General features: G+C 33.9%; 1 protein-coding gene across 23 annotated transcripts in view; it reads right to left on the bottom strand.

Moving 5' to 3' along the window:
* The window catches only part of ADGRL3 (adhesion G protein-coupled receptor L3), a 748,795-nt gene that overhangs the window by 209,234 nt on the left and 520,682 nt on the right, over positions 1-18,879 (bottom strand). For all 23 annotated transcript variants that reach the window (XM_019743744.2, XM_019743750.2, XM_074324498.1 and 20 more), the window contains one exon: positions 17,847-17,927. In XM_019743744.2, coding sequence (XP_019599303.2) covers positions 17,847-17,927 — 81 coding nt within the window. The remainder of the gene's footprint in view (positions 1-17,846; positions 17,928-18,879) is intronic.

Here is an 18,879-nt window from a genome sequence, read left to right on the forward strand (position 1 = left end):
GCCATAAATTGTTATCTTTAAGTGAAAAGGTGAAAGTTCTCCACTTAGGAAGGAAAGAAAATATTTGTACGCTGATGTTGCTAAGATCTACGGTTAAGAACAAATCTTCTCTTTGTGAAGTTGCCTAATTTATAAATTAAACATCATCATAGGCATGTATGTATAGAATAAAGCATATTATGTATAGGATTCAGTACTATTCACAGTTTCAGGCATCCACTGGGGGTCCATATAAGCGGGGAGGGACTACTGTACATTGTTTTTCTTTAGATTATATATTCTTCAATCAATTCCTGCAAATACATCTAATTGTTGTCCCCAAATTCCCAGCTGTTTAATGAATCAGAATTAATAATGGTTTCAATTATACCCTAGAGGAAAAAGATAGTTCCTTACTATTTCTACTGAACTGAAGGCAATTTGCATTTTATTGATTGATAGCCTAAAATAGATCCTATATCTCAAAGTTTTCTATTAAATTTGACAAACATTTCTATTAAATTTGACAAAATTAAATAGAAATTTTAATTTTCTATGAAACTTGACAAACATTAAAAGATTAGTGTTCAAAGTAAGATTTGTAAGTATCATTATTTATAATCTTTTCATTACAAAGGTACACACCCTGAATAAATTATAATTAGATCATGGGGTTCCTTCATGTTGCTGTTACAAATTACAGTTATGTTATTTTCTACCATGCGCTATTTCATTAAATTAAATTAAATATATATATATATATATATATATATATATATATACACACACATATATGTATATATACTATTTTTATTAACTTTTTTCTTTTATTTTTAAACATTTAAAATATTTTCAGTATATTTTCTTGAATTTGCTTTGTCCCTTAGCAGGGGTTAAACCCAATTTCAGTGTGTATGATAACAAGCTATTTACTAATCTGGTTTTTAAAGACCATAAATATAACTGAAAATAAAAAAAGGCAAAGTGTTCATCTTGGCACATTTTTTACTGTAGTATGAACCAAGTGCCCTTGCAAGAATTATGCTAGTTATTTTGCACAAAATTTAAGTGCACCCATCTTTTTGCTGCCAATTATACAACATGATATGTACTTTTATTCTCAAGTCAGTCTTGGCGTAACCAGCAAAAATAAAATGAACTGGAAGATAAGGATATAAATAAATACATATTTGTTCTTCTAATATTCAGACAGTGATGTTCCTTAATGGTTTTTATTTTGCCCACTAAAATAGTCAAGATCTTGCTTGTAGATACCACAGAAAAAAATATGTGGTACCACATAAACCTGATGGTCAGAAAGGTGAGAAAAACAATGATTCTAGACTAGTCAAGTAATTATAAAACAAGATTTTCCAATAAGGTTCCAAACAACCCAGCTACATTTTTGATGTGGCATATGCAACGAAGTTGTGAGAAAAATACATACAAGGCAAGGGGAAAGGGAGAGTAAATTACCAGATATCCCTGCCAAGTACCAGTCTGGTAGTTTAGAACAGGCACTGAGGTCCACTCAGCTATCTAGCTTGAACTGGCTCAGGGCTCTCCTATGTGAAACTCTGCAGGTTTGGGAATTTTTTGCCAGACATCTGAGCCTTGCTGCCAGCTACCCCTTGATTCTGGTTACAATTGCCCAAGGGTTCAAATCTGTAAAAGACAGCAGTCTTGCTCAGTTCATTTGGAGAGCCTGCATCACTGAAGTATCTCAGCCAGTCACTCTAAGTCACCTTAGCATACGTTTTCACCAAACAAACCTTAATATTTGGGTTCATCATTAAAATATAATGTTTTAAAGCAGGTACCGTAATGAGCTTTCCAGTCATTCAAGTCAATGGAATATTCTGTACACAGCCTGTCCACTGACCACTGGTGTCTACAGAGAGTAGAAATCAGAGACAGCTATGTACATGCCAATTACAAATGTATCAGCGTAGTGAGACAGTGAAGTCACATTATTTCACAATACCAGAACTTTTTAATTCTTTAGGATATTAGGAATAAGCTCCGTTATTCATACTTAGCATCGACCCTTTGTTTCTCCTCAAATACATTTTTTCAGTTGTGTAAGACATCATTTCTTAAATGCTAGGTTTAAGTGTACAGCTCCCATGAAGAACTTAATAACCTGCCATTGTGTTTCTTGTGTGAGTGTTACTAATCTTCCCATTGAAAGCAAAAACTGGGTGGAACCCTGCCAGTCTGTGACATTATGTGACACACAGAACCATCTTTTGGGCAGTTCCACACCTTCGAATGGTAAGACAATCATGCTATGGTGTTGACACTAATGTAGATTCACTCTCATAGCATCCACCTCTACTATCAGTTTGTTACTATTTTTCTGTCTGTAACATTCAGTCTCCTCCTAATCTGGAAGGTCCGATAGTTTTATTGATTGCTAAAGAGTCTTTGAGATATCTTTTCCCAAAGAGTGGATCTTACCAACCCCCGCCGACTTTGGGTCCTCAATAGAAAGCAGTTGAGACATCTCTGAAAGGAACTTTCTCATAGATAGTAATTTCAATCGCAAATCTTCACCCGAACTGAAGCTCTCTCTAATAGTGACCTTGAAAATACATATAATGAAGTTCTGTCTGTATGTTCTTAAGTCTAAAGAAAGGGCCAGAAGATTCTGAATATCCCAGTAAGCAACATTAACTCTGAAAGTCTACAAAATACTAATTCCCTGACTGTCTTTTTATTGCCCTCAGCTCCTCTCTCCCAATAAGCTTTTTTTCTTTTTACTCTCTCTCATACATATCTTGTTGATAGTGCCATGGCTGAATACATATTTGTTTATGTTGTCCAATGCAGGAGTGGTTATTTTTTATTATTGAGGCAAAAAAAGACTTAAAAAATCTGCTTTCATAAATTTTTAAATTTACAGCATAGTATTGTTAACTATATGAACATCGTTGTACAGCACATCTCTAGGGAGTGCCCCCACCCCAAGAGCATTGCCACTTTTCCAAAATCAAACTTAAGTTCTAAGGTAACTAAAGGATTGCATTATTGTTTTAAATAGATGTGTGCATTAACATATGAAATTGTATATCATATAAGATTCACATTTGCCCTCTTCTCAAATTTCATAAATATAAACAAAACATCTTGTGTTCTAAAATCCCAAAAGGTATCGATTTAATTCCATGTGATTAAAAAAGGAGCTGATATTGGGAGAATGAAATTTACTATACAAGTGACATGAATGGACCATTCATTTGTATGGCTACTAATTCCATAGGGCAACCGATCATAAATTAGGTGCCTGACATTTAGTAATAGATGATTATATCTGACATAATGAAGTTATAATGGAAGGTGTTCACACACTGCTTGACTATTAAGTGCCCATTTATTGTCCCTGTACCAGGTGTGATAGTGATAGGCTATACAAATCATCCAGAGGAAATGTCAAAATAGGCTTCTTTGCTGATAAAGCACCACACATGTTTATTAATATAGCAGCTTGTCTTAGAACTGGCCCATCTGCTCATATAAAACAAATCTTTTTTCTATAAATATTTCAAAGTTAAGAGCATGACCACTAGTGATAGTTTTAGAATACTAGGAATAAAAAGGGAAGAGGAGAACAAGGGAAATAATGGGAGATTACGTTCTTCATTTTACCTTAGGTAGTTTAACAGAAGAGGGGCAGGCAGGTAGCTTTTAGTGTGGAATTTGCTTTATATTAGTGCTGCATAAAGTGTAGGCCTTCGGAAATGGTCCAGGCTCTAGCTGTTGCTGGGGCCAGGTTGGAAATAGCAAATTTAACTAATGTTTTCAAAGTACACATTTCCATAAAATGCAAAATGAAGTACTTAATTAAGAAATTCTTCAGAGTAAACAGTTCATATGCACTTCAACTCATCAGAACATATTTTAGCCGGGCAGAGATATATATATATATACATATATATATATACAGAGATATATATATATCTCTGCCCGGCTAAAATATGTTCTGATGAGTTGAAGTGCATATTTATGTATATATACTAGTACATATATATATATATATATACTAGTACATATATATATATATATGTACTAGTACAGCCTTTTATTTAGCGGGAAGAGTTTAAAACTGAGGATTTACTTTAAAACACCCATTTCCTGTAAGATATCAATATCACATTTTTATATAGCAGGGAAAAACAACAGAAGCAAAACTTGAATACCTGTGTTTTTTTTTAAGTTTAAGAAATCAGAAGTACAAGCCTAACACATTTTCCAGCTGGCATACCAGGTTTTATGTGCTTGCTTGCAGTGCAGCCTGTGTGCTCTGTGTTCTGTCTTCAAGAATGGCTTTATCTAACAAACAAGTATGCCCTGAGGTGCCCCTCTCAAATGAACACACATATTTGAAATGAAGAAGTTCATTTCAAAATAGTGCAACAAAGGAAAGGCATGGACCATTGGGTAAGCAGGCGTGGTTGTTTACTCTATGGCCTTGACTTCATTTATTCATTCATTAACAGCTAAATAAAGTCTGGCAGGCATGCATCTCAGGTTCCAGAAAAGAACTTTATCAGACTCAGTATCACATACATCCACTAGTCATACCTTTCTAAATAAATTACATCTCAAAATAACTAACGACCTGATGACAAAAGGGTCAATTCAATTACTTGTAAAAGGCTAAAGGTCTCAGACACCCCTGCAATTGTTATTTATTGCTCTCATAGACTAAAAGGAAACAATTTCCAATCATATTTCATGTTAAATGTATTTTTCAAAGAATTAATATTGGATACCTTTTTTATTTCGAAAATGAATTACTCCTGAGTTCCAGAACCATATCAATATCTACCCAAATTATCCAAATTAGAAATCAAGGAATTATGTTTGATTCCTCTCTCAACATAGCCAACCAATCACCAGACTGTTTGTGCTTTACCTACAGTGTCTATGAATCCACCAGGTCTTCTTCCCATTGCTACTGTCTTTTAGTTTGTACTCTCAAGAACCCTTTCTTGAATAACCTATTAATTCTCTGTACTCTCAATCCATCCTGAACACTGGAGACCACATTTCTATGTAAGAGTTGTATTAATACCCTCTGTGCCTGAAGCCCTTTGTGGTTTCCCTAGGCTTGGTACATAAAGATGTGTTATAATCTGAGCTAAAAGCCCTTTAGTCAGTGTCTTTCTTCCGAGTTCACACCCTATCAACTGTGGACACTGACACCTTGCCCAATTCCAGAGGCAGTACAGACTAACCTGACCAACAGAGTAACAGCCTCACAATCACCAGCCACATCTAAAACTATTCTTGTTTTAACACCATCAATATTCAGTGTGCCTAGCATGAAAATTTGATCCTTATGGACTCAGCAAATGCAGTCTTTTCATTGGTTATCTGTTAGCAGGTCACATTCTTCCTCCCTGCAGGGACTGGAGGAACTCCAGGGGATTTACTGCAATCCAGGCATGTATTCCCTCAGGTCCTGCTTCTAAAGGGCTCAGAACTTAGTCCCGTAGGGATTTGAATTTGCCCGTTTCCAAATTCTTCTGCTACTACTGGATCAGAGAAGTCATGGAGGCCAGTCATGTGGAAAATGGAGGGGAAAGAAGGAAAGAGAATCTTCAGAGAATTTAAGTGGCAAGAGGGAATTCTGTAAATGAAATTTTAAACAAAGGCCACACTGATAGGATTGGATTTACCCCTCTCTGAGCCATTCTCCATTCTGCCTGTAGCTAGAGTCATCTTCAAAAAATCGAAATCAGATTATGTATTACTCTGTGTAAAAAACCCTTCAGGGATCCTCACAGTTCTTAAAATAAAACCTCAACTGCTTTCATTGCCCACATGGCTGACAAAGATTCTTTGCTTGACCAAACTTTGATTAGGCTCCTGAACCTTTTCCTGGGTCCATCTGTACAATTCCTTGTAAAATCCAATTTTAGCAAGAATCCTGCCAAGGTGGTTTACTCAGAACACCCCACCCTTAACATGTGATAGCCTTCCTGATCTGTGGGCTACCTCATCCTCCAGAATCTCCTAGGTGGCGTCTGATCATAAAGCCTGTGTGCAGCAAGAATCTTATCATGTCAGTTCCTGAATCTCCTTAACCCTTGATTTAGTAATATTCTTAGCAATTTTCTAACGATCCCCACTCTGTTGCTTGCCTATAAATTCCCACTTATCCGTGCTATATTCAGAGTTGATGCTTGTTCTATACTGAGGTCTCTTTGAAAAAAAATCTGTTTTACCACTTTGACTACTGTCCCGCTCTGTTTTCTCTTTGGAAAAGCCCTGCATGATCTCAATCCTGCCTAAATACTCTGACTATATCCCCAGTACTCAGCTCTCCCGCCCTGTCATTATGTTCCAGAAATTATCATGTCTATATATTTGTTTAATATTTTGTTGATTTGTCGTTTCTTTCCCCTATTTAGAGTGTATGTTTCATGAAAACAGAAATGTTGACAGACTTCTAAACTGCACAAGTCCATCAAGGCCAGGCACTTAGGAGGCCCTAAGCAGTATCTGCTTAATGAACAAATGAATTGACACGCCATGACTTTTCTGCTTTAGGGCCTTTGATTATACTATCCTTCAACTTCAATCACGGCCAACTCATTGTTATTCTCACAGTTCAGCTCAATAGTCACTTCCCTGGAGTGGTTCTCCTTGATCATCCACCTCACATACCTTCTTTATACCTCTAATCATAACCTATTTATAATACTGATTGTTTAATCCATAATTGATCTATTGCTCACCTCCCCACTACCAGTTGAAGCCCATGAGGGCAAATATCTTTTCTGTCTTGTATCTCAATGTATTATTGCCAGTCTCCTGTAGAGTGCAGAGCACATAGTAGGCACTCTATAGTATAGTCGCATCAAAATTAACTTGACTTATATTCAACTACTGGAGGTGCCAAAAAAAACATATACAAGTGGACACTTTGGTCAACGTTGCTCAAGCAGTAGTTCACCATAATCAGAAGTGTCTGGATGCTGATGACAACCACTTTGAGCACCTTTTGCAATCGCAGAAGTCAAACGTGACTTGTAGTCATCTTTTGTTATCAGTATATATTGAGTATTACAATTTTACTACAGTTTTTTCCTTTCTTAAAATGTGTACACATTTTTTGGCACCCTCTGTATAAATATTAAAAAATAATTGGGGTGGGAGAAGAGTCCACTTGCTAGTTTACTCAATGAGCACATGGCCCAGACTGGCTGGAGGAGTACAGATGATATTCTCTCAGCTTTATGTCTCCCCCACACCACTTATCACACAAGGATCCCCACAACCAAGAGAGATTTGGGGTAATTTTGTATTCACATTTTTTGATATTGAGAAATAACTCAATGTTGGATATACAATATTTTATGGATAATTTAGAGGATTTTTTTCAAGGTGGAATTTGTTTTTGTTTTATGTGTTTTGCGTTTTGGACTAACCCACTAACTTCAGAATCTAACCCATGAATAAGATGCAACTGCATAGAAAATAATTGTTGAATATGAATGAAAGTCTTTCAGGAGAGCACAGAGAGAAGGTGACAGATAGTTTTATTGTCTGATAGATGTTTGAGATTTTAAACGTATAGACATTCACAGGGAAAACATGGTTATTTTTAATATAAAACTATCATAATTAAACCAATAGGATTTAAGGAGGATAAGAACATTATAAACTCTGTTGAGGACTTATTTTCTTGATCTTACCATGTCTGAGCTGCACAGAGGTTTAGTTTAGAGTCATAATTTAGTATCGCTGCTAAATTATATTAAATGATGTTTGTATATAATTATACAGGGTATGGAGCACTTTTACGTACAATATTATATTTGACATTTGATACGTGAACAATCCTGGGGAAGAGGTTGCTGCTGTGGCTCTAGAGTGCATGATCATATAGTTAGCAAGCTGCGGTTAGCAGGATGAAATGACAGCTTTAGTCTTCAAGCTGCGTACCTCCATGAGACTCCAGGAGAATCTGACACTGAACTGAACAGGAGGACCTGCTCCAGTGAAGGAATGATTTTTTACTGGACTCTTAAGAATTGGAAAGAATTGCTGGACTCAGAGTTAAAACCAACAAAGAGAAAAGGACATGGTATTGAGGGAATGAAAGACCTCTTAGTGTGAAGCCAATGCTGTTTGGAGACCTATGGGATGACCGATAACAAAAGTCAACACTTCTCATACAGAAGCATATGCCTTTGTAGAGCTAAGGAAAGAGGACACCCATCTTCCAAGAGGTGATAAGTAGGTAGATGTTATATCTTTAACAGTACCAACCCCTACTGTCTAGGTATAAAAATGAAACTAGAGAAAAAAGATATTTTTCTAATCTCAGGCAATTGACTCTAAAAGATATTTTTAAATGTTTTAATTTACCACATATAATTTTTATCATAACCTATCTTCTATATCTATTGTCAAGCAGAAATTGTTATATTAAAGAAGATCCTGAGTGGTGTGTGTGTGTGTGTGTGTGTGTGTGTGTGTGTGTGTGTGTGTGTGTGTGTTTTATGTTGTATCAGTACACCAATGAACTGGAACCTTGAAGCTGTGGATATTCAGCAGGTGGGGATGAGGGTAACTGTTACATTTGGAAATCTAGGCCAGTTCTTTCTTTATCCCATCCCAGGCTTTCATGGTGGCAGGCAACACAACTATTACTCAACTGTCTCCTCCAGGCAGCGAGATAAATAATTTTTAGTACACAGGTATAAAATTATTTTCTGGTAATTACATAAATAATAACTTTTTTAGGAGAGAATTTAAAAAACACAAAATATGGTATTTTGTCACAAATAAAACAAAACAAAATTTAAAAGATTAATTTGTATACACTTTGTAAAATGGTATCAGTATGCCTGACTTATTTTTTTATGATATGATTTTAGAAACCTCTATTGAGACAAACAGTAGACGTTTCATGAAAAGAGTAAAAGATAACAGACTAGCAGTAGAACAAAGACATTCTATCTTATAAAAGAAGACAGCAGACACAGCAAACATTTAGTTGCCACTAGGTAATAAATAGTACATGAGTTTTTATACTACTTATATCATATTGTCTTCTTAAAATGGATTATGAAGATGGTAAGGGATTTTCCTAAAAATACTATATTATGGATAATTTCCCCCACCATCACTTGCTGATAATGTATTTCATTACTAATTACTTGCAATAGTATATTGTTTGGGAAAGTAAGTTACCGTTCCTTTTGTATAGGTGAAAAACTGTCTTCGCAGATTTTTAGAGATGCCTAAGTTTGAGTCCTAGCTCTAATACTTAATACTTGTATGACCTATTTGAAGTTAAAAACAAAACAAAACTTATGTCTCAGTTTATTTATTCACAAAATTACAATAACAATACTATATGTTTCATGGAATTCAGGAACTTAATGAAACAACAATCCATGTCAAGTGCTTAAAATGGAGCCAGGCATAAATGTAAAGTTTAAATACTTGGTGTTCATACCATGTCCACTCAAAAAAGGTAGGTATGCATTGGAATATCCTGAAGAGCATTATGATGGGCTCTCTTCAAGAATTGGGATAGTGAGAGTCATATAGATAATTTTAAATTTGGACACGATTTAAAGTTTATTTATGTTAGCTATTGTTATTATTACTGACTAGCAATATCTCCCTGTAAAAAGTTGTGAACTTTGGAAAATATTAAATAGTTTCTCTCTGAACAAGATAAAGTGGCTATAGTCCCATTTTTCTGAATGAGATTAAAGACAAAATAAGACAAAGAGAAATCTGTCCCAGAGACTATTATTAGGAATGGACAGAGGGAGCTGGGGGAGGTGGGAGGTTTGAATTTCTGAAAACTGACCCCTGGTCATAGCTGCTTACAGACATCCTAGTTTCAGGGACTTTGCCTTGTCTTAAGCAATAGGTCCACGGAGGAACCATCATATTCCAGTCAAGGATCATTATCTTTGGATCTGCCATCAGCCACATCGATTCTGAAGGAGAATGTTCAGATCACAACAGTAACTATTTTACGCCATTTGAATACTGAGAATATCATTTCATCGGCAAGTGTGGAAGTAGAACGATCTCCCTTCTCATTCAGGCTCACTGAGAGATGGCCAACACAAGCTGAGAACCTAATGTGAAAAACTACCAGATCACACTACTCTTTGGAATATTTATTCTCAGTATATGAATTATATACCACAAGGGACCTGTAGAAGTGGGTTATTTCAAATGATAAGGGTTGGCTTTTAAACAATATAGATATACATATTTGTAAAGTATGTTATAATTTACAAAACCCTCATATTTATTCCTAATAATATTGAATAAAAAGTACATTTTACCACAACTTTGGAATTTATCTTCAATTAAATTCAACTGAAATATAATTATTACTATATAGCTTTAGAGTAGTATGCCTGATGATATAAATATAATGATCAACAAGTCTGAATGAAAAAGTCATAGGATCCTTGTAAGACTAAATGTGATAATGTATATAAAATATTTTTCCTGTGTCTGATAAAAGATACATACTTAATAAATGGGAGTGGTGTCTAGCATTTATATTAACAAGTTATACTCTCTTCCTCTATGTCGTAGGAGTACTTTAAACAGTGTACTTGAAACACAGAAAAAATGTTTGGCATTTACAAGTGTAGGAAAGGGGTGTTTATTTAACATGGTCAAAGTACTCTTATATGCAAGTTTCCTTTTTATTCCTTTGGAGTAAGGACGGCTAAAGCTAGGGATTTATGTTCTACCATATAACGTCTGCTAACCAGATAAGTAAGAAAAACACCATTATGAATATTAAAGGACAGACCTAGAAACTCCTCAATAAGAATGTCAGATGTCTTGTTCCTATTTTATTTTAATCAATTTCAAATGTTTTTACATTTCACTAGATAATATCGTGTGCTAATGTCTCTAATTTGGGAAGCTAAATCTTTGGCTATAACCTATTTTTAATACAGATGCATCAGACAGGACCATCTGTTTATTTTGTACTTTAATAAATATTTTCAATGTGTGGATTTGCTGAATGTAATTCAATTTGTACATGAAACTTAATGCCTGGTATGATTCTAGTTCATTGATTATGTGCCATGTGTATATTACTCAGTTTATTATAGAAAAAAAACTTAAAAATAAGTGCAGTTTTTCAACTGTGCACAAATATTTTAGCTTTTTATCTGAGTATAAATTGTACTGTCAACAAGCAAATGCACAAATTAGTATTTAGCGTTAGACTTCTGATTAAATATAAGACTCTCTAAAGAAAGATTATATAAAATATATAAAATAAATACAATGCTGTATTCACCAGCTTTATTACTAATGGTTTATCATACTGGAAGATGGAGTGTATCTGGTAATTGCCAAATTTTTTTATGTAGCAGAACATTCAAAATATCATCCTTAGTAATATAAATGGAGGATATTTTCCAGAAGTTAATGTCTTTTGTTGGTTACTGACAGGAAATTATCTAATTTGAATCACCGGTGATATAAACAGAATTCCTAAGTTGGGTTGTTGGGTTCTATAATTGACCACTAAGGCTGTCACCAAATTGTATACGGAAACAATGAAACGAAAGACAGCAGAAAACAAAATATCCAAGTTTCACCTGAAGGGCATGCCCCAACAGGTACATTTAATTGTCAAATAATATAAGCCTCTGTTCAGGATTCTGATGAATAACTCTCCCCCCCCAACTACCTTTATTGAGTGATTCTGACTCCAATGTAGACATGTTAAGGCGTAGAATATTTTTCATGTGAGTAGTGAGGAGGCAAAATAAAGGCTGGTGAAGAAAGAATAGTTGCTGAGGACACGTGCCCTTCACAACTGCGCCTTTTTTTTTTTACATTTAATATAGTTAATACAGTTTGTTAATTAATTCTTCTGAATTTTACTTTGCTTTATTTTAATTAGGCATCTTCTTATTGTAAGTACAATTCTTTTTTTTTTTTAATTAAATTCACTGGGGTGACAATGGTTACTACCTCACACCTGCTAGAATGGCTATTATCAACAAGACAAATAATAACAAGTGTTGCAGAGGCTGTGAAGAAAAAGCAACCTTCAGACATTGCTGATGGGAATGTAAATTGGTGCAGCCCTATGGAAAACAGTATGGAAGTTCCTTAAAAAATGAAGAATAGAATTACTATATGACCCAGCAATCCCTCTCCTGGGTTTCTACCCCCCAAAATTGAAAATGTTTCTCTATAAATATATATGTACCCCAATGTTCACTGCAGTATTATTTATGGTGGCCAAGACATGGAAACAACCAAAGTGCCCCTCTGATAGATGATTGGATAAAGGAAATGTGGTATGTATACACAATGGAATACTACTCAGACATAAGAAAATATGTAATACTACCATTTGAGACAACATGAATGGATCTTTAGATTGCAATGCTAAGCAAAATACGTGACAGAAAAAGTCACAACTGCAACTCTTAATAAGTCCTGATAAATACTCCAATGTGCTCATTTACAAATCTGTTACCAAAACTAGCAAAGCAGTCTTTCATTTCCGATTATAATATATAAAATTGGGAAATACATCTGAAAAGCATGGAGGACTTATTTGCATACAGAAATATATAATCAATCCATTAAATTAACTACAAAATTATAACAAACTTATTTGAACAATGAAACGTTTAAACATAATAGTGCTTCTAGATGAAGATTTTTTTTTAAAGTCCTGATTAATGAGAAATTAGAAAAATTTCTATAGCAGCAAGAAAAATTACTATAATGGTGAATGCTGATTCAGGATCTTACTTTTATTAAGTAGTTTATAGTAAGGGCTGTGACTATTTTTCTATTTATAGTGGCAGCTCTGGTTAATTACCTTGTAATGTATTGTGACATTAACGCACTAGTAAACTATTGGAATTTACAACCCTATCCAGTAATAAAATCTATAAATTGAAGAATGCATATAAAGTCATCACAAGCATAAATTATGTGACCAAATGCCATGTATGATTATATTAGATTTAAAGAACAGAATCTCTGAAATTACTCATCAGTGAATAAGTATGTCACTGAATTGATATACTTTGGCTAGTTTGAAATGCAGTTTATAACATTTTACTCAAGGCTATTTGGTAACTTGCTACTACATTTTCTATATGATTACTAAGAACATGTTAGTTACAATTAAAATACACAATAGCAAAGGGAAATGATATTATGACAAACAAAATATTTTTCCCTAAAAAATGAGCAAAACTGAAATAAATTTAATAGAAAGAAGGTAGGATGGTGACATGTGAATTATAACCAAAATGATTCACAGGTGATATCGAATTTGAGAGGGAAAAAAAAAAGGAATGAAGTTGTGATATCTACATATCTGCATCTATATCTATATGTGTATATATTCTGAACAATTGTTTGTATTTTAAAATAGGGTTTTAAAACATAATTCCAAAGTTGTCATTAATTAATTCACTGTCTCAAATACTCAAAGTAGAATACTATTTTTTTTAAAAAGTACCAAATAATACAAAATATTTCATATGAGAACAGAATAAATTGGTAAAATATCTGAAGCAATATGATATGTTATTGTATGATAGTGCATATTTTCCATTGACAATATTGTGCTAATATTGATAACTATATTAATACATTTTTAAATGTTGTTGTTTTGTATTGCTAGCTTGATGAACATCAGAAAATTAAGTAGTATGGTTTTCCTATAAAAAACATGATCAAGTCTGTAGAATACACAAGGGAGTAATCTATAAAGCAATAATTCCGAAAACAGTAACATGCATGAAGACAAGAAGGCAAACAGAGAGAGCTATGGTTATCGAGGGAAGAGAAATATCTGGACATATCTCTCATATTCTCATATGTATAAAATTATAGCAGAAAAGTATAAAAAAGTAAAGCTAAAATGGTTAGCCAATGTTAGTTTTCAGGTGTTTCAGAGGATATTGCCGTCTGGTCGCACACAAAAAAACAATTACTGGAGATACAATTCCAAATTATTTAAAGAAACTAATTTGTTTCATTGTATTCGTTAAAACAAAAACTTATAATATATACGAGGTGTACTCTCTCTGTATGTGTATATATATTGATATACACAAATAAACAGATTTGCGTACATAGATATAGGTATGGTATAGTTCATTTGTATAATTTGACTGCGTATAAATATCAAAAATAATTACAGTATAATTAAAAATACTGAATGAAGATGAGGGCTGATCGTTGAAGTGGAAAGGCAATACATTGTGGTTCCAAAGTAATGATGTTATTATGCCCACTCGGTCTCATTTTCAATATTTGTTTTTAAATAAAACTTTAGATTAAGAAAAACACACATGATGTTTTGCCGTGTTAATTTGGTGATTTATACAAACTTCTTTATCTAATTAAATGTTCTCTTTTTGAAAACTGCAGGACTGTGGCTCATGAGCTAGTGACTACAGTTGCAATTGCATTAATCACAGAGCTGTTTTGGAGGGCCTCTGGGTCAGCGTATGTGGAGCGATGATATGAGAACTAGAAGTTATCAAGACAATCATTTTAAGGCAGAGAGGATAATTTGAGGCAGGTGTCAAGCAGACATGACTGTTGCATTCTAGTAATTCATTCTTATCCAGTTTAATGCCAACAGTACACTTTATTAAGATGATGCCATTTTAAACCAAAGCTTTTAGTTAGCCTCACCTACCTACCAACTTTTTAGGGTATTGTTTATGTCAAGTATCTTCCAGGAACTTGACACTAACTATTTCACTTAACCATCTTAGTAAATTTGACATGCTAGCACTATTATCCTTGTTTTATAGATGACAGACAGAAGGTGCCTCAGGTCATACAGGTTTGCCTTGCTTTAAAGCCCAATTTCTTCACATACTCCAACCACAGCAATGAACCCAACAGTACATAGTGATAACCACATTTTATCTAGGGCCTACCAGATGCCAGACTCTATTCTGTATTATCCCTAATCCTCACGAAGACACTGTGAAGTTCTTATTTCTGATCTCCTGTGTAGTAGCTGAGGAAACAAAAAAATAAGAAAGGACTAGAACTTCCAAGGTTAAGTTTAATAGCTCTAAATCCTTTCATTTTACCAATTTTTGACTTATTTCATTCTAAACTTATTTTACTCTCTATCTACCTAACTATGGCCCAAATTCCTCTCTTTCCTGTATTCACGGTCCTCTGGATTGTCATTCCTCCATTAAAAGATGAAATTTCTTTCTGTCCTCTTATGTCTAAGGTTGGCTGACTTGCTTTGGCTGGTGGGACATAGCAAACATCACACAGGCAGAGTCTTAAAAAACACCTGAACTTTGGGACTTGCCTACATATTACTGGAAATCCCGTCACAGTGGGAATGATTTTGTGCTAGTCTGCGTGATAATGAGAGGCATATTGCCATCACCCCACATGACATCAAGTTCACTATCATACATGAGAGTTCCCTCTCTTGCAAAGCCACCCAGCCTGCTAACTACTAAATATCTAAACATCTACCCTTAGCCAAGTCAGCACACATGTGACTCAAAAAAGTCTTAGAAATATAATAAATGTTTCTTGTTTAAAGCCAGTAACTTTTGGGGTGGAATGTTACACTACCCTATACAAGACCTACAGTACGCTTCCCAAATCATACTAGGATCGTGTCTGAAGAGCTGAATTATATTAAAGTCACCAACATGCATAAGTAGGCCTCCATCGTCGGTAGGAATAACATTTTACTAAGAATTAAGATATCTAAAATAATGCATCAATTTAAAATTCATGTATTCCTCATGGTGAGGGATTATGTCATAAGCATCCAAGCTGTTAATCAACATACGAACTTTAGAGGTATTTCTGATGCTTTCCCTGTTCTGTTCAGTTAAATTCCATGTCTCTTTAAAACATTTCATTGCTGCTGACACATTCCTAACTAATTTTCCAGTCATCTTTTACTTCTATTACTGAAACAGCCTCCGTCTGCCAATCTCTCATCATCTATACTGACTTCAGAAATATTTTTCTCATATCAAGAGCTGATAATGTTACAATGTAACATTCCATTGACTTTGGAATTTTTTTTTTCATTAAAAAGTATTTCATGATTTTTTTTTCCAGGATAAAAATAGTACAAACTCCTTGGCATGTGGTACAGAATCCTTCACAATCTGCCTCATTACATCTTTCTAGTCTCTTCTACTAGAACTGCTCCATTTTACTGTGCACCCAGCACATTTCCTTAAAAATATCACAACTTTCACATATCCATATTTTTGTTCATTCTGCTTCCTCTTCGAGTGGGATTCCCTTATTGTCCCTGTTCCCTTTCCTCCTTGAGAAACGAGTACGCATCCTTCATAATCTACATTGTCACCTTCAATTACGGTCACTTAGAAATCATTGTATGAGTGCCTACTCCGTGCCAAGCACAGAGCAGTGATTGGAAGAGAAATAATAATTATGACCTTCTCTGCCCTTAAGGACCTTGCATAAGAGAAAGGGAAGCATGCACACTGAAAACTAAAATGCAATGTCTTAGGTGTAAAAACTGAGGCAAGCACGGGACTTTGGAGAACAAAGGCATTCACTTTGTTCTTCCCTACCATGTTTCCCCTAAAATAAGACCTAGCCAGACCATCAGCTCTAATATGTCTTTTGAAACAAAAATTAATATAAGAGCCAGTCTTATAGTAAAAGAAGACCGGTCTTATATTAATTTTTGTCCCCCAAATTAATATATATATACATGTATAATATAATGTATATTATTATATATGTATATCTGTATAATATAATTTATATATGTGTATATATGTATATATACATATATATACATATATATATACATATATATATATATATATATATATATGTATATATGCATAATATAATATAATGTAAACATAATACCAGGTCTTATTTTACTATAATATAAGACCGGGTCTTATATAATATAATATAGTATAAGACTGGGTCTTATATTAATTTTTGCTCCAAAAAAAGAATTAGAGCTGATTGTCTGACTAGGTCTTATTTCAGGGAAACATGGTAGTTCACAGTCAGGGAAAGCTGAACAGTGGACCTGAGGATAAAGAAGAGCCCTGAAACCCTGGTAAAAACTTAATGGATAGAAAAGAAAAGGTAAGAGACTTCTGACAGAAGAAATAACGTGTATAGAAACCATGCTCATAAAAGTCAGACCTAACGCCTGTTATTGTATCAAGTAATTAATACTTTGGCGGTGTAAGAAAATATACTGCATTATTTCAAACTGAAAAGTTAACGCTAGGATACTTGGTATTTATAAAATTAAAAGACATGTCTATATTACATCTGGTTTCAACATTATAAAACATTTTGAGAATCATTAATAAGTATTTCTTAAAAGCAGAAAGACAAATTCTGTATTTAGATTATGCAATTATAAATGTTACTTTTAACTTTTATTTTGTATGACTTGTTTTTTAAAAATATCTTTAATTTAAACAGTGGCACCAATTTAAAATACATAATTTTAATTTGTACATTTTAAAACCACTAAAATGAGTTTTTAGAATAATGATAATAACATAAATTTGTAAGGAAATAAATCTATTGCTATGACTTTGATTAAGATATCTTAATTTATTAAAAAATAAGATAATGGAGGAAGAAAGTTCCAATAAAAAAATAATGGTTATTTGGTAACCTGTTATAAATAAGACTCATCAGATTTCTTACATACTATTTCCCCCTGCTTTTTAAATAAGCACTGCATTTTAAAACACATATTTACAACCATCTTTAATTTAATTAATTGCCTTCATCAAAGAATGAATACAGTTCCTCTTCCTTTACATTAAGAAAAAAAGAAAATAACAACTCACCTTTAACAGGGGGTCTTTCTAGCTCAGAGTCAAGGTGAATTGGTGGAGAGATGTACGATACCTGTCCATGGTGTGCCTGCCCTGTGGACCCAAAAATAAATGTTAGAAAGACATTGTAGTTTTGTCCTTGTATTTATTTTGTTTGTTTGTTTGTTTTAGGATGTTACATTATCTCTCACCACACTGAATTAATAGCCATTATAGGGTGTAGACAGATCTAGCCAAACACAGAAACAATATCTGTCATCCAAACATCAAACAATTGAATCTTCTTACAGTCTGGGGGAGAGGGGCTTGTTGTTAAATTACAATTTTATTGTGGAGTGACACTTTAAAAAGTACAATTAAAATGATTTACAGGAAAAGTGAAGGAAAAACTAAAACCAAAGTCATACAAAATACCATTCCCAATTTTTCCGTGTTAGGTTTTAAGTACTTCCAATTTGCTGTAAATGCGTCTTTTCTTTTCTTTTTTTTTATTAAAGTTTATTAGGGTGACAATTGTTAGTAAAGTTACATTGATTTTAGGTGTACAATCCTGTATTACATCATTTATAAATCCCATTGTGTGCTCACCACCCAGAGTCAGTTCTCCTTCCATCACCATATATTTGATCCCCTTTACCCTCATCTACCACCCCCCACCCCCCTTACCCTCTGGTAACCACTAAACTATTGTCTGTGTCTATGAGTTTTTGTTTCTCATTTGTTTGGCTTGTTCTTTTGTTGTTTTTGGTTCATATACCACACTCTCAATTCCTGCACTTATTCATTGCAGGTCAGTAAGAAACAGGCTGCAGACTGGCATCCATGTCAGACAACAGTTTGAGTAGCACTTATTTAGATAATTTTATAACCCTGATTAACTTTTATTTTTTTGATTTACTTACATCACTTGAATAGAAAACTACTCCTACCTGATTATTGTATTTGATGGAAAAGCAATAAGTAACCACAACATAAAAAGCAGGTAGATGAATTCATTCTCTAGTCCTTACAAAGCAATACATACGTATTTGTGATACACTTCCTG

This window comes from Rhinolophus sinicus, linkage group LG02 (genome assembly GCF_036562045.2).
Source record: "Rhinolophus sinicus isolate RSC01 linkage group LG02, ASM3656204v1, whole genome shotgun sequence".
NCBI classification, from domain to species: Eukaryota; Metazoa; Chordata; class Mammalia; order Chiroptera; family Rhinolophidae; genus Rhinolophus; species Rhinolophus sinicus.